General features: G+C 39.3%; 1 protein-coding gene across 3 annotated transcripts in view; it reads left to right on the top strand.

Annotated features, from left to right (window-relative positions):
• Positions 1–17365, top strand: part of Ccdc50 (coiled-coil domain containing 50) — a 61779-nt gene that overhangs the window by 35424 nt on the left and 8990 nt on the right. For 2 of the 3 annotated variants that reach the window (XM_013114539.3, XM_040751006.1), the window contains 5 exons: positions 1758–2285; positions 8131–8246; positions 8924–8968; positions 9051–9155; positions 10982–11058. In XM_013114539.3, the coding sequence (XP_012969993.1) occupies positions 1758–2285; positions 8131–8246; positions 8924–8968; positions 9051–9155; positions 10982–11058 (871 nt within the window). The remainder of the gene's footprint in view (positions 1–1757; positions 2286–8130; positions 8247–8923; positions 8969–9050; positions 9156–10981; positions 11059–17365) is intronic. The other variant, XM_005071591.4, reaches the window with a different exon arrangement.

Below are 17365 nucleotides of genomic sequence, written 5' to 3'. Positions count from 1 at the left end.
AGAATCCCCTACTCTGGTCTCTCCTACCCCAGACTTAAAGATGCTATCATAGGTGAATTATAGAAAATAAAACTACTATCAATTAACTGTTTAGGAAGAACTAAAAAAAATATATTAGTCTTGGAAATTCATCTCCAAACAAAATCCTTTGTGTTTGCTCTGAGCTTAATGATGGACTCCACTCTTACAGTTCCATGAACACACTAGTATGGACATGCTGGTAAACCTCTTCCCTGAATGTGGTCATCATTTAATAGCTTGTCAGTATTCGTTAATTCTTTCCAGTAGCTAGTTAATTGTTTATCTGTTGTGAAGACAGAGTTAACGAGAATTAAAATAGCATTTTTTTAAAATCATAGAAACTGTTAGGTTTCGCTTTTATGTCAAGTACAAGTTTAGCTCTGAACTATGGAGAAAATCATTTTATAAATATCTGTTGAAGAAAGCATATTTTACTCTAGACCCACCTTTGAAGGAAAGTTCCCTTTCTTTTAGGAAATGTACAAGGAAACTGAGGATGTTGAGTGGAAGCTATTTTATCCATGTTGGATTTAGTACATATTTCCTTATTTACTGTGGTCTTGCAAATTCTTACCAATTTGCTTTCTTATTCTTATAATATGATTGAGTCTGATAAGACCCTATTAAAGCACCTATGTATGTAGGTTTTTTTTTTCCTTTTAAATTGGGAAATTTATATTTATAGCTTATACATATGTATATATAAAACAGTATGATTGTTTGTTAAATATATTTGGAAAATGACACCTGTGTATGTATTTCATAGGTCATTCCTTTTTTAGCTTTCTCTTTGAATGAATTCAACTAAAATGAGGACAGAATTACCTCACTATAACACATCATTTATTCCTTAACATTCTGTTCCACTCTGTCCTCCTTCTACAGTAAACTAGAACGTAGGCTGTCCCAGAAGCATCTGAGAATGCTTATTGTGGGCACATGGAAAGGTAGAGGTGGAGGGAAGTGATCTGTGGGTCATTTTGAACTAAGCAGAAGTTAGGAATGTTGTACTATATCTTTACTATCATTTCAGTGGGAATGCTTGAAAGTCTACAACTGAAATTTTAGGGCTTCTATTGCTGTGAAGAGACACCCTGACCAAGGTGACTCTTATAAAGGTAAACACTTAATTGGAGTGGCTCACTTATAGTTCAGAGGTTTAGTTCATTATCATCATGGTGGGACATTGAGGCATACAGAGAGACATGGTGCTAAAAATGGAGCTGATATTTCTCTATCTTGACTTGCAAAGAACAGGTAGTAGTATGAGACACGGGGCATGGCTTGAGCATATAACACTTTAAAGCCTGCCCTCACAGTGACACACTTCCTCCAACAAGGCCACACTTTCTAATAGTGTCACTCCCTGTGGGGACCATTGCCTTTCAAACTACCACACTGTCCATCATTTTGTAATTTACTTTATAAAGTAGGATTGATGACTGTTGTCCATCATTTTGTGTTTGGCAAATATGGTGGTGCTAAGCCCTTCCTAATCATGATCAGATTCTTTATGATTCAAATCATTTCACTTAAGTTTTCCTTTTACCTTTTTGGCTATGTATGCATGGACCATTCCAGTAAGTATTCACCTCTATGTCTCAATTTGTGAAGTTTCAGAGCAATTTTATCCACCTAAAAATATATTAGTATTGAGTCCCAACTTTCCTATGTAATGAATTTATACTCTCATTAAGTTATCCATTTTTATTTTTATACCCTCTATCTTCACTAAGACCAGCCAAGGTCAAGGAGGGCCAGGGAATTGGGTTCTGGATACTCAAGGTTTCATAAACTCCAAAATGATGGGAAGACTATAAAACAGAAGAAGGAGAAACCAAGGCATCTACGGGAGAACTTGGAAGAGCTGGAGGAACCCTGTTCATCAGAGAGATCTCTGCCTTCTTCTAGCTCTGGCAGAAGGAGGGATGGTGCTCAACCTTCCAATGATCATCATGAAAGAAAGCGGACTGGTCAAGAGAGACTCTGCAAACCTCCACTTCCGAAGATCAGTGGTGAGGTGTTTCTGAGCACGGAATCTGATGACTGGGAGGCTCACAGTAGCTCTAGAACTCGGAGTTGGGAAAAGCAGTCTCGACATCATGGCAGACTTTCACCCAAGTCTTTACAGAAAACAGGGTTTCCTTCTAAGGAAGGTGTGGGTGGGTGGGACCGTGGGCAAGGCGATCACAGAGAAAGGAGACATAAGCCCAGGACTCCTTCCTTCTCAGAGGATGAAGACCTTCAGAACCACCATGATGCAGGTAATGGATCACCCTGCTGACATCCTATGTGTAAAACCAGTCAGTTCAACAAGCATCGTAAGCAACCTTTGTCTCTGTCAACACGAACTCCTGTCCTTAAAATGAGTCTTGGAGCCAGCTACTGTATGCGGTATCTGGAAGAAGGAAATTTCTGTACTATTCTCCTGTAAAAGCATGCTGAGTTGGAGGGTTTTCTGGGGTCAGGTTGCTAGTACAGGTGCCCTTCCCAAATACTAGCCTTTGTTTGCCACAGCCTTGCATCAGATGCTCTGATTCTGAAAGGAAACTTCTTGTATTGTCGGCTTTATTTAGAAGATCTGGTTGTAACTGACTTAAGTGTTTATCTGCTAGTGGGACTCGAAATACTTAACCCCTAGACCTCATATTTCTGTAAGGGAGGCATCAGAGAAGCAGGCACTCTTTTCTGAGTACTTTGAGAACATGGACATTCAAATCTTTTTTTTTTTTTTTTTTTTTTTTTGGTCAGAGATAGCTAGGGTAGGATATTTTCTAGAACTGGAAATTTCTGAGTCAATTTGGAACATTTTAAATCTATAAATGATACATAATTAGAGATTAAAATTCATTGTTTTCAGTTATCTTTTATGGTTTAATGTGCAACTCTTAACTCTGCAGTTCTTCTAAGTGCCAAGATGTACAAGTTCTCAGTTCCTGTAAAGAAACAAGCAGGGTAAGGGCTGGGGAGATGGCTCACTTATGCATGGATATGAGAGCCTGAATTTTAATCTAGATCCCATATAAAAGTCAGGCAGCCTGAGCAACTGCCCATATTCCCCATATTGAGGAGACAGACAGCGGAGATAGCTACCCTCACCAGAAAAGATTAGTTCTGAATTCAGCAAGAGACTTAGCTTCAGTATATAAAATGGAGAGGGAATAAAAAAAAAACACCCAATAACTGCAACAGTCCATACACACATGTGTTAATACTGCACACATTCATGTACATGTATTTCATACCATATAGATATGTGCAGAAAATAAAGTTAGAAAACATAAAATTAAAGAAGTAAGAAGTGAGTGTGTAAAGAAAGAACTCTTTAAAGTTTTGGCACCTCTGAAGTTCATCCTGGTAGTCCACTGGTACTGTGTGTTGTCAGGAACATAGTGAGGGAGGTTTTCCTTGTGGCTATAACACAGTCATGACAGCTCTAATTTTAATAGGCATGATCTTCATCATTCTGGTTTCAATCAGTCCCCATTAAGTTTTACAGAGATGGAGAGGTTATCATAACAGAAGTGTCAAGGAGGACCAGCTGTGTTCTAGTCACACTTTGCTGGTGATTCCAAAACTGGTGTCTAGGTTGCAGATTCATTCTGATTCTGCTCGCTTTCTTATTATATCTCACATTAAAACACCCTGGTTATGAGGGCAGATGTAAAAGGATGGAGTGATAACAGGGATCAGAATGCATGATGATAAATCCACAAAGAATCAATGAAAGTAAAAGTAAAATAAAAAATTAATAAAAATGAACCTGGTTACAAGAAAAATTCAATTTTAGTTTTAACAAGCTGTATTGAATACCACATATATTGTTGTTTGAACCTTATGTCAGAGTCCAAGCTTCAGAGACAGATGGATATATTTAAAGATGGATAAACATTTTCATATTTGATGCACCATGTTAGGAAGACAGGAGCAAAGAACTGGGAAAATAGAGAAGAGCTTGCTGAGGTTCATTAAGTAGGCTTATGAGAAAGTTACATTGTGGCTAGGTTAACCATGTTGGAATTCTGTGGAGTGGTGGAGTGCACTTGTTAATTCCACTAACCTCTGCATTTTGCAAACCTGATATGGATGTGCTCAAAAGGCCAGTTAACCTTTACAGCACTTATTCATAAGCCATGGTTTTTAAAGAAGTTTTGGGACGTGAAACTAAGCACCAACTTGACTTTGTCTTCAATACTGGGACTGAAAGTAAATGTTACCTTGTTAACAGAGAGGTTTAAAGAACAGTGTGGTTATAGCTACTAACTAAAATGATTACAGTGGGAACTGCTTAGTGCTTATCACTTTATACTCAGCCTGCTTTAGGCTGTTTACTTCCCAGTTCCTATTGGAATTTGATTTTGAGCTTTCTTGGCGTGGTCAGGAGATTAAGAAATACTAATTAGGTACTGGTGTCAGCTCTTGCTGTTGAAAAAATTACGATTCTCAGAGATGTGGTATATGTCAGATTCCTTTTCAGTTACCAGTAAAATTAACTAACAAGATGACAACACTGGTCCCAAGAGCATTTGCAAAATAATAGTGCAAGAAATCAACTGAAAATGAAATTGCTAAATTAAAATGAGAACTGGTTGACTTTCCATAGAGTAGTTGAACTCTGTCTGACTTTGAGAGGAACTTGTGTTTATATCTGTGACAGCTTATTGGTTACATAGGTTAGATTCTCGCCTTCCAGGGCCTTAAATACTTGCACTCATCTGCTGTGAATTCTGGCTTAGATACATTATGATGTGCCCTAAATGTCAAATGGCTTCTTATAAAATATGCATACAACTGTAGAGTGTAGCCTTCCCCACCATCTGCCTGGGCCCTGCCACAGTTGCAGTCCCCAAATAACATGGAGGTTGCTATATTAATTATGAAGCTGTTGGCCGTCTGCTTGTATATTACTGGCTAGCTCTGAGTTAAGTATTTAACCCATAATTGTTAATCTAAGTATTTCTCTTACCAGAGAAAAGGGGTCTGGACCTCTTACTCCTCTGGCAGGCTACATTGTGTCTGCCTGTGTCTTTCTTTCCCAGAATCCTCCTCAACTCCTAGTCCCATCTATCTTGCTTCCCTATTGGCCAACAGTGCTTTATTGACATATACACAGGACCTCCCCATCACATACACAATACCAAAAACCCATCAGTTACATTTTTTAATCTTACTTTGTGTAAATTTATCTTCAATACGAGCAGTTTTAGTTTTTCTTGGTTTCAAGTACACACCTCTATTCCCAGCACTTGGGAAACAGAAACAGGAGGATCTCTGTGAGTTGAAAGCCATCCCAGTCTCCATAGTGACTCGTAGGTCAGCCTGGGCTACATAGTAAGACCCTGTCTAGTGAGCTCTCCACTCCCTTTTATCTTACTATATCAATTTTTATTTAAAGAAAACACTTCATTTGTGTTTCATTGTGTTCTCTGACTGTAGGATATTAACAGGAAAAGATAAGAAACAGGCTAACTGTATGAAAACTGGAGGTGTTTCTCGGGGTAGAACACTTTCCTAGCATGGTCATCTGCACTACCACACACAAAGAATGGGGGAAGGAGTAGGGAGTTGGAGAAAGAAGGGCACAGCTGAGATGTAGCTCATCTTAAGAGCAGTTTCCAGATTCTATTCAGGGTGTCGAGATATACATCTCTGTTTTTGTAACGATGGCTCTCCATTACTTATAAAACTTCTTGTCACTCCAGGTTGGGGGATGCTGTAGTTGGGAAGACAGTCCTACCTATCCCGAAATCCATACTTGTAGGCTGTAAGTGTTTCTATGAAATGAGAATTGCAGATGTCCGCGATGTGCAAGGATCTGAATAAACTGTCATCACTGTCATAGCTTAATACTATTCATCTAACTACATCTTTGTTAGAATTTAAAGTGATGTTTCAATTGTTAATTTTGTTGGATAGAATAGATGAACCCACTGCTGGAAAATGTTGGCTATTTTGAAAGGCAAGTGTATCTACTCATAACATTTCACTAGGTAGAAAGAGAGGCATAATCTGTCATCCTCAGTGAGGCTTTAGGCTATTCACTGAACTTGTTTCTTTTCTGTAGATTGGAGTATAGTACAATAATTTAATCATTCACTGGTTTTACCCAGTGTCAAGTTCCCTACTTAAGTTTAGTTATTTTTTTTCTAAAATCTGCATTTCTAAATATGGCCATACACGTTGTAAATTCAGACAAGTGTATTTACCCAATTGCATATGATCTGCTCTTGAGAATATCCCAAACCAGTTAGAAATCTGTTGTAAACCAACCCAGAGCAGCATAGGATTCAATACCTCTTGAAATGATTTGTGGTGATCTCTGTAGTCAGGCCCTAGGAAGTATGACTTAAAAAAGACAAACTTTCTCATCATTTTTATAAGATGAACACATGTGAGTCTACATTTTAAATTTATCACAATAGTAGGTAGGATTTCATAAGATAATCCAAATTCTGTAAGTATAGTTTTATTTTCATGTATGTATATATGTTAGCTTGTGAATCAAATGTAAAGAGGTATTTTACTAGTTATTTTAATATGTGCTTCTCTTGATGCTATAATGCACTGAACAAATGCGTCCATGCTGTGTGAAGATGAGCATTTATTGGAAAGGCTTAATATAGATGCCTGAGGCAAGAGCTCACCCAGGCTACTCAAGTTAGAGTACGTGGTATTGGGAACAGTATCTTAACATTAGTGAATCAATCAGAAGTGATTCTAGTCGGTGATACTTGCTCTGACCTGATGATGGAAATTTCTGCCCACTTGGTTCTGCAGTCATTTATTTCCAAATAAACAGACAGAGCTTATATTATAAACTGTTTGGCCAATGGCTCAGGCTTCTTATTGGCTAGCTCTCTCTTAATTATTAACCCATTTCTATCAATCTGTGTATCTCCATGTAGTCTTAGTTTACCAGTGATGCCTGGGCCTCTTTCTTCCTCAGCAGCTACATGCTGTCTCTCTCTCTCTCTCTGTCACTTTCTTTCCCTCCCTCCCTTCTTCCCTCCCTCTTTACTCTCTCAGTTTGTCTTTCCAGAATTCTCCTAGTCTGATAGACCCGCCTATAATTCATACCTGACTATATCCTACCTGTCCATTGGCCAAAACAGCTCTATGCATCAAGCAATAAGAGAAACATATAATTCACAGCATATGGAGGTTATCCCCCATCACTGACTAGTAGTACAGAGTTTATCAGATAAATTTTGTGTCCCTTTGTTGTTCATTTACTGATGGTTATATTAGATGCTTGATCTAAGGGTTTCATTTAAAAGGTTTCATTATTTCTGAGGGCAGTATTTTCACCCTATTGACTAGCTGTAACTTATAAAGGTATGAAGAGGGATGTATCCACAATTTTAAAAAGATTAACTTTTGCCTTTTTTTGGAATTTATAGAAGGCTGTGTGTTCCTATAACATTGCAAAGTAACAAAGCATAATTGTCACCCAGTTCTCTTCATCCCTTTCTCTCCAGAGAAACACAGTTCTGAGGTCATTATACACTCTGATATTTCCTCTATGTTATGTTTTTCCTAAAATTGTGTAATACCAATAACAGATGGGTCAAAGCTGTAGGAAAGATCTAGAGCAAGTGGTTTTATGTATCTGACAGTGGGTAAGCAGGGTCACAGGGCCTCACTTGCAGATGGCCCTTTCTGTTCTGCAGGAAGATGTATAGGCTACAGAACCTGAGAGAAAGCCTTTCTTTTTGTTGTCTAAACCACATTAAAACTCTGATTCTGGAACCTTCTTTTCTCTGAAATCTTTTCATTTTCCATGGTTTTGTTTTTCCTCTTTTCGGTTTTTGTTTTGAAGTCTTGCTTTCATTCTATTTTCTTCCTTGACCTTCTGCTGTTGAAGAAACTATATGAGAAATGTTTCTAACCAGGCAGATTTTGGGAAGTAACTTTGTTAAAATATTTGAATTGTGTGTGTTACTGTTTTCATGCCCAGGAAAAATTCATTTTAAATGTACCCCTCACTGAAACCTACAATTTACAATCTACACATCATTTTAAATATTAAGAGAGAATATCTTTTTCTTAATATTTTTCATCTTTTCAGAAAGCAACCCCAGTTACCTCATTGAATTGAATTTTTTCTAGGAACGAAACCAAGAGGAGTAAAAGAAGCTGTCGGTACGCCTGCACGAGTGACCCACAGAGATCAGGAATGGTATGATGCTGAAATTGCTCGAAAATTGCAAGAGGAAGAACTTTTGGTGAGTTCATTTAAGGTCAGAGTTCAAGTGAAATAGGGGTCATATGTGCAAGCAGAATCATACCATTATAGAGTTCAATTGTTGGCACTATGGTTCCATCACTTAAAAAAACTGGTGTTTTTTCTAAGGTTTGGGAAATCAAGACAGTTAAGAAGAATGTCATTCCATTTATCCATGGTTTACCTTCTGTAGCTTTGGTTATCTGTGATTAAAAATAAGTAATCTGTTTTACTAAAAGTAGTGTCTTTCATTACTGGGGTTATTAATCTTTCCCTCTGACTGATTTGTAAATTAAACCATTTTGAGTTTGTGTGCCTAGAGGAAGCATTGTCCGCAGAGTTTGCCACCATCTGCAGTTTCAGGCATTCCCTTAGGCTACAGGAATGTGTCTTATTGAATAAGGAGAACTTTTATATTTAGCTGTACATATTGATAACCATTAGCAACACATATCCATATCCTGATTTCTGTATTAATAAGTTTTGGTAGTTCTCTAAAAATATCCTGTCGAGTGAGTTACAAAGTCCCTTCATTCTGGCTGGTAAAAATATGCCCACTGACCATCAACTTCTGGAATTCAGCTACTACTAATTTTAAATTCTAATTTATTTTATGTAAGATATTTTAAATGGGAACACAGATTCAAGTTGTTTGTTGTGCTTCTGATTTATTCACAGGCCACCCATGTGGATATAAGAGCGGCTCAGGTTGCCCAGGATGAGGTCAGTTCATATTAATGAGATTTCCCTAGATTGTTGAGAAACAACCTCAAATCTGTAACTAATGATATTGCCCATATCATAGGAAATTGCTCGGCTTTTGATGGCTGAAGAAAAGAAAGCTTACAAGAAAGCCAAAGAGCGAGAAAAGTCATCTTTGGACAAAAGGAAACATGACCCTGAGTGCAAGGTAGTGTGGACCTCTTCTGTTTGCTTCACTTTTAAATCACAATAAAATGAGAGAAGCAAACAGGATGAGCTCTTAAAACCATTTTGGATATGTAAAATACCTACCTGACTCACATGACTAACATGTCATGGTTGTTTCTCAATGAAAACATTGAATACTGCTCAAATTGCAAAGCTCATTTTGATCTTGTTCAGAGTGAGACTCAGGTGCGGGATCTGTTTTCATATACTTACATTGCAAAATGATGCATAATTTTCACCTGCTTTCCAACCTTCCAACGTGAACTGCATTTGTCCTGCTTTCCCAGTGTGCCTGCATTGTCCTTCTGCCCTTTCACACAGCTTCCTGTTTGTGTTTGGTAGATGGAGGACTGACAATAAATGCACATTCCTAGCAACCATTGCTTATGTCTCAGTAGAAGAACACTGTAGCAGGATCTAGGACTATTTATTATCTTTTCCTCTTTAATCAGAAATAGTTGTATGTCATCATTGTGCTGTCAATTAATCTAATTGTTGCGTACACTGGTCACAAGTTCAATTTAGCAAAGAGTATTTGTGTGCAAGGTACCTCAGACCAGTGTGGAAACACAAATCTTCCTTTTCCTGACAGTGAGAGGAACACGACCAGTTGTGTGTGTGCCGAGGTAGGGTGTGCTGAAGAGGCAGAGACCAGCGGGTCCCTAGAGAAAGGCAGATCACAAACAGCTGACGATGCAAAGCCAAGGAGTATAGAAGAGCATGCAACGGGGAAGAGAATTAATGAAGCAGAGGTTGTACTAGCCCGGAAACATGTAGCCTAGAATACACACTCATGACATATCTAACCTCTGCACTGTGTTCTCTTAATCCTCTTCTAGGTCTCTGCCCTTGCCTCATAGTTTCAGTAATTATTGTGAGGGAAAATAACCTGACACTGTACTGATAATATCACCTAACCTTTTCTGTTTGCTTAGTTACTAAGTATAAGTCTTAAAACAAATGGAAGTATGATTTCTATGTGAGTTATATCTCCTTAGCCCACCTATCTTTAGTAATTCAAGATGTTTTCTGATATATTTATTTCATTTTAGTTGAGTAACCCCAATTGTTTCTGCTACATAAAAGAAGCCACAGATGTTCAGATTCTTTGACCAAGTAAAGGTAGTTTAAATAGATACCTGCCTTTGCAGTTTCCATACTCTGGAACGGGTACGGGTACAAATCCTTTCTTTGAAAATTTGACTTGAAACATGCTTTAGTTGTCTGACTGGAAAGTTTTCGCCCTAAGTCAGATACAGAAAAGAGTTTAAGAACTCAAATCCAGATTCCATCAACTGTGTCTTTTGGATGTGACCAGCTGTGTAGCTCTTTTGTTACAGATTGTGGCTGTCCATGACTGTGAGAAGCACAATGTATGTGTGCGTGTGAGAGAGAAAGAGCGTGTGGTCTGTGAGCATGCAGTGTGTGACCCCCTCATCTAGCTATGCTTGTGAGGATTGCAGGTGTGGGGGGAGATGGAGGACGAGAGAGAGGTATAAGCATGCTGTATGTGACCCCCTCATCTACACATACTTGTAAGGATTGTGTGTGTGTGTATGTGTGTGTGTGTGTGTGTGTGTGTGTGTGTGTGTGTGTGTATGCATGTAGTTTGTGGCCACTAATCTGGTCACATAAGTAGACTGCATGAGACTATTGTGTCTGTCAGTTTTTGACTTGAATGACCGAATATAAAAATATTTTATGTGATTCAACTAAGTGTTGCCTGAAATTCCTAAAGGGAAGCTTTTTGAAGAATAGTATTTTCCAAAGTTCACCTTTCCTGTTGTTTTGTTTTTCTGTCCACAGTCAAAAGCAAAGTCAACACACTCAAAATCCAGAGAGAGTGAAGAAGCCCACCGTTCCAAGATTGACAGACCATCACGGTAAGATGAGCCCTGAAAATGAGAAAGAGAAAGTTAGCTTTGGGGTAGTGAGCTGACATCAGTTATCTCAGAAGAGAACTGGTCTTTCTAGCACAGAGCCAAAACTTTGCAATTGGGAACTCATTTCAAGTGTCACAGGGTTATTCTCAAGCCCTGTTCTGAATCTTACATTGGATTGCTTAAATCATAAAAAGGAATATGTGTAATGGACCCTGTGATAGAAGGAGAATTATCTTTTTTGTTGTTGTTGTTAAGAATACTTCTTGGCATTTAAGGAATTTGTGCCCTCAGCTAGAGAGATGATATTAACCAATTTCTAAATAGAAATCTCAGATTTTAAACTTTCATTGGGACTGAGAAGATAGCTCACTGCATAAGAGCATTTATATGTGTGGTGTGTGTGCATATATACTATGTATACGTCTGTGTGCGTGTGTGCGTGCGTGTGTTTTCAGTTTGCAGACTGAGTCTCACTGAGCCGTGCTCAGTGCTCTTCCTTTACAGTCACAGCATTGAGGAAATGCTATCTGGAGCAGCAACTTCTTTTTTCTTTGTTATTTTTTTTATTGCCTATCAGGAAGTTTGATTAAAATATGAGGAGAAACATTAAATATGGAAGGATGGCATGGAGAAAACAGGGAAGAAGAATAATAGAAGTTTGATCCATGGAAATGAATCTGTAGTTAAATAGGAACAAGAAACTTTGGTATTAGCAGTAACAAAATTGTAAATAACAGTTGTCATATGTGTATTTCAAGTCCCTAGATAAAAGCATAGTGAAAACTGTCACTATTAAGAATGCCTAGGGGCTGGGAAGATGGCCCACAGAGGACCCAGCCTCAGTTCCCTGACACCCACGTGGCGGCTGACTACCATCTATAATTTCAGTTCCTGGGGACCTGATGCCCTCCCTGTTCTGGTCTCCGTGGGCACTGAGTATGCAAGTGGTACACATAATACATGTTGGCGAACACTCATACACATAGATAAAAACTAAATACATACTTAAAAAAAAGAAATGATGGGGCTGGAGCAATGGCTTAGTAGTAAAGAGAACTGGCTGTCCAGAGGACCTAGGTCTGATCTCTAGCACCCATGTGGCAGCTCACAACCTTGAGTAACTACAATCCCATGGGATCCAACTCTCTTGACATCCAGGGGCACTGCACACATGTGTTTCACAGACATGCATGCAAGCAAAAACATCCATATGTACAAAGAACAAAATAAAATAAATATTGTAATAAAAGCAATAGTGAAAGAGGATGGGTGTGTTTGATCAGTTTTGAATGATAGACAACACACTTGTGTATTGAATTATGTTACCTTGTAGCTATGTTCTATTTTTATGTATGCATTAAAATTAGTTTGGATAAACAAATAGGGGCTGGGGGATATTGGTTGGTTTGTAGAAGGGTTGCCTAGAATGAGAGAAACCTGGGCTTTGTCCCAACACTGCATAAACTGGATGCAGTGGTACTTGTGTATTGATCCTAGAAGTGGGGAAATGGGGGCAGCAGATCAGAAAGTCAAGGTCACTGAGCAGGTCTCAAGAAAAAATAAAAAAAGGAAAGAAAGAAAACACTACTAATATTTTAAAAACCCTGAATTAATAAAGCCTTGACTTTTAATCCTGACTTAATAATTGTTATTAAAATTACTGGACTTTGAAGATGGCTTCCCTTTTAGGCATGAGCTAGAGTTCTGATCCCCAAAATTCATGCAAAGCTATCATGCTTGGTAGTCTTTGCACTTGGGAGGCAGAGATAGCATCCTTAACGCAAGCTGCTTAGCTGGACTAGCTGCTGCTGGCAGGCCCGGGGTTCAACGGGAGACTCCGTCTCAGTAAAAAAAAAACATAGAAAGCTATTGAGGGAGACATTGGACATTAATATCAAATCTCCTCATGCATACATGTGCGCATGCCTCAGCACACACATGTGCACGAAAACAAGTTTGAACATATGTGTATACAACATATATACAAGTAAAAGTTATTTTTAAAATGTGCGTTTAAGCTTATGTGGTTTCAAAACATAAATACCTTTCCGAAAATGATGCTGGGTATGTACTGCTCTGACAACAGTAGTAATATAATCTATGTAAAATCTCTTGGTCTTTAGCTTTTGCTGAGCACATATAGAATGTGTACATTTGTCATTCTGTATATTCTACAGTATCCAGGCAAAGGAAGAGAGTATGTTCTCAGGAGGTAAATGTCTGGTTTTGATTTAGTCATGTGAGTACAAATCATTTTTAGGGGTGTTTTTGTTCAGCCTTCAAAGTCCCTTACCTCTTTTGAACACTAGTATCTTTGACAGCAGATAAAACAGAGCGCTCTGCGATGGATGTTTTTAAAGGTTCATTAAAATTGAAAACAAATTCACAGAATATAAATAGGCCCTCTGAAGAGTATTGAAAGTGAACAATCAAATAATGATTTAATGGCTGTTAAGAGTTACTGTAGAATGGCACAGACACAGATCCTTACGTCTGCTTTGTACTGAGATGAACACTTGTTCTAAATATTATTTGCTAAAATACTGTGTATAAGACAAAACAAATGAATAAGGATTTTGTGAAACATTATTTCATAGTATAAAACCTCACAGTCTTAACAGATTTGTGAGTGTGTGCATTTTGCATAGCATCTGTTTCCTCTTTCACATTTAATCAAAATGGAAAAGTTGGGTAACTATTTGCATAGACAGAGTTAGTATAAAGGATAGGAGAGCATGGGTTTCCACAGTCATTCTGCGTTTTCTTCAGCCTAACAATGGCATCGGTCAATAACAAAACAAACAACAAATTCTCATGAGGAGCTTGGTGTATCCACTGTCAACATTCCAATTTCTTTTTTTATTCCAAGTTTTTTTCTGTCTTGTGGGGATGAAGGATCAGTCAGTAGTGTGAATTAATTCAAAGTCAGAAACTTCAGAGGGTTGCTGTGCACACTTCATACACTACAGAAGGTTGCTGTGCACACTTCATACACTACAGAGGGTGTGCTGTGCACACTTCGTACACTACAGAGGGTTGCTATGCACACTTCACACACTACAGAGGGTTGCTGTGCACACTTCATACACTACAGAGGGTGTGCTATGCACACTTCATACACTACAGAGGGTTGCTATGCACACTTCATACACTACAGAGGGTTGCTGTGCACACTTCACACACTACAGAGGGTGTGCTATGCACACTTCATACACTACAGAGGGTTGCTATGCACACTTCATACACTACAGAGGGTTGCTGTGCACACTTCATACACTACAGAGGGTTGCTGTACACACTTCATACACTACAGAGGGTGTGCTGTGCACACTTCACACACTACAGAGGGTTGCTGTGCACACTTCATACACTACAGAGGGTTGCTGTACACACTTCATACACTACAGAGGGTTGCTGTGCACACTTCATACACTACAGAGGGTTGCTGTGCACACTTCATACACTACAGAGGGTTGCTATGTACACTTCATACACTACAGAGGGTTGCTGTGCACACTTCATACACTACAGAGGGTGTGCTGTGCACACTTCATACACTACAGAGGGTTGCTATGCACACTTCATACACTACAGAGGGTTGCTGTGCACACTTCATACACTACAGAGGGTTGCTGTGCACACTTCATACACTACAGAGGGTTGCTATGTACACTTCATACACTACAGAGGGTTGCTGTGCACACTTCATACACTACAGAGGGTTGCTATGTACACTTCATACACTACAGAGGGTTGCTGTGCACACTTCATACACTACAGAGGGTTGCTGTACACACTTCATACACTACAGAGGGTTGCTGTGCACACTTCATACACTACAGAGGGTTGCTGTGCACACTTCATACACTACAGAGGGTTGCTGTGCACACTTCATACACTACAGAGGGTTGCTGTGCACACTTCATACACTAGAGAGGGTTGCTGTGCACACTTCATACACTAGAGAGGGTGTGCTATGTACACTTCATACACTACAGAGGGTTGCTGTGCACACTTCATACACTACAGAGGGTTGCTGTACACACTTCATACACTACAGAGGGTTGCTGTGCACACTTCATACACTAAAGAGGGTGTGCTATGCACACTTCTTACACTACAGAGGGTTGCTATGCACACTTCATACACTACAGAGGGTTGCTGTGCACACTTCATACACTACAGAGGGTGTGCTGTGCACACTTCATACACTACAGAGGGTTGCTGTGCACACTTCATACACTACAGAGGGTGTGCTGTGCACACTTCATACACTACAGAGGGTTGCTGTGCACACTTCATACACTACAGAGGGTTGCTGTGCACACTTCATACACTACAGAGGGTGTGCTATGCACACTTCATACACTACAGAGGGTTGCTATGTACACTTCATACACTACAGAGGGTTGCTGTGCACACTTCATACACTACAGAGGGTTGCTGTACACACTTCATACACTACAGAGGGTGTGCTGTGCACACTTCATACACTACAGAGGGTTGCTGTGCACACTTCATACACTACAGAGGGTGTGCTATGCATACTTCATACACTACAGAGGGTTGCTGTGCACACTTCATACACTACAGAGGGTGTGCTATGCACACTTCATACACTACAGAGGGTTGCTGTGCACACTTCATACACTACAGAGGGTTGCTGTGCACACTTCATACACTACAGAGGGTTGCTGTACACACTTCATACACTACAGAGGGTTGCTGTGCACACTTCATACACTACAGAGGGTGTGCTATGCACACTTCATACACTACAGAGGGTTGCTATGCACACTTCATACACTACAGAGGGTTGCTGTGCACACTTCACACACTACAGAGGGTTGCTGTGCACACTTCATACACTACAGAGGGTTGCTGTGCACACTTCATACACTACAGAGGGTTGCTGTGCACACTTCATACACTACAGAGGGTGTGCTATGCACACTTCATACACTACAGAGGGTTGCTGTGCACACTTCATACACTACAGAGGGTTGCTGTGCACACTTACAGCCCAGTGAGGCTGAGGCAGGAGGTGGTTGTATTCTAAACCACTTGGGAATAAAACTTGCTTAAGGAAGTAAAGAAAAATAAAACAAAATTTCAGCTCCAGGATTTTATACTGAAAATGCCAGTTGCTGTTTTAATTTCTGCCAGAGAATAGTCGAAAACTTTTACCAGTCTCCTTTATTTTCTAGTACATTCACATAAATATCAATTTATTTTATCTGCCTTCAAGCATCCTTTGATTGCCCTAGTACTTATACAGACCTAAGATAAGCCGTCTCTAAGAGTGAAGTTTTCTTCGCTGTTACAAATCTCAGACCATTGTGATGACTTCGTTAAGTGACATGGGTGAAAACACTGGGTGTGGGAAGGCTAGTGAGCCACTTAGCCTGCTGGGGTGCACCAATCAGTGGATGAAGAACATTTAACAATCTTAGTAATTAAATCTTAATAATTAGCAATCTTAGTAATTAAAAATATAATTTCATGAGTAATTGTAACACAAGTTCTAAAGAGTAAACTCTTGATTTCCCATCCTTAGTTGTAAATGTCACTAATTGTGAAACATTTTAAATGTCACTAATTGAGAAACAACCCTTCCATTACAACATAATAATTATGTAGGAAACAGTGAGTCTAGGGAAGCCTGCTATAAATTGGCCTCTCCTAAAAATGGATGTATAAACAGATCTGAACAATATCAATGGACATGTTAACATGGAAGGGGGGAGTTTTTGCTGGCTTCCATCCCTAAACAAGGAACACAGGTAACTATTGGCTGCTGGGAGAAGTGGAATTAGCCTCTCCCAGTTGGTTGTCCAGTGCAGAGTAGTCAGGTTAAAGCCATATACACAGGAACAACACAAATGGATCCAGGAGGTTGTATTTTATACATGTGTATGTATGTCTGTGTGTGTGTGTATTTGTGCATATCTGTATACATGGGTCAACGAGAATGGAGAGGGGCATGTCAGGTTGGAGGAATGAAAGGGAAGGAGAAAGTGATGTAATTCTAGTTCAGGTGAAAATAAAATATTTAGTATTTAGAAAAAGCTGAACATAGCAACACAGTGAGAGAACCGAGGCTATCTTAGAGTGAATTGCTTCTCTCTGCATGAATGTCCTGTGTTTTAGTCTTCAGGTTTGGGGGACTCTGGTGAGATCTCTCTGCTACTGTGATAAACTGTACACACTTTTTTTTGACTTGGCTGTCATCTTTAGCCACTTTGAGAAGCTGAGTCCTAAAGTCACTTGCTTGTTCTGCCGGAGTTCTTCGTAACATGCCTTATGT

This window comes from Mesocricetus auratus, unplaced genomic scaffold (assembly GCF_017639785.1).
Source record: "Mesocricetus auratus isolate SY011 unplaced genomic scaffold, BCM_Maur_2.0 Super-Scaffold_100008, whole genome shotgun sequence".
NCBI classification, from domain to species: domain Eukaryota; kingdom Metazoa; phylum Chordata; class Mammalia; order Rodentia; family Cricetidae; genus Mesocricetus; species Mesocricetus auratus.
The sequence above is the reverse complement of the archived record's forward strand: the minus strand, read 5'-3'. Positions and strand labels throughout refer to the sequence as shown.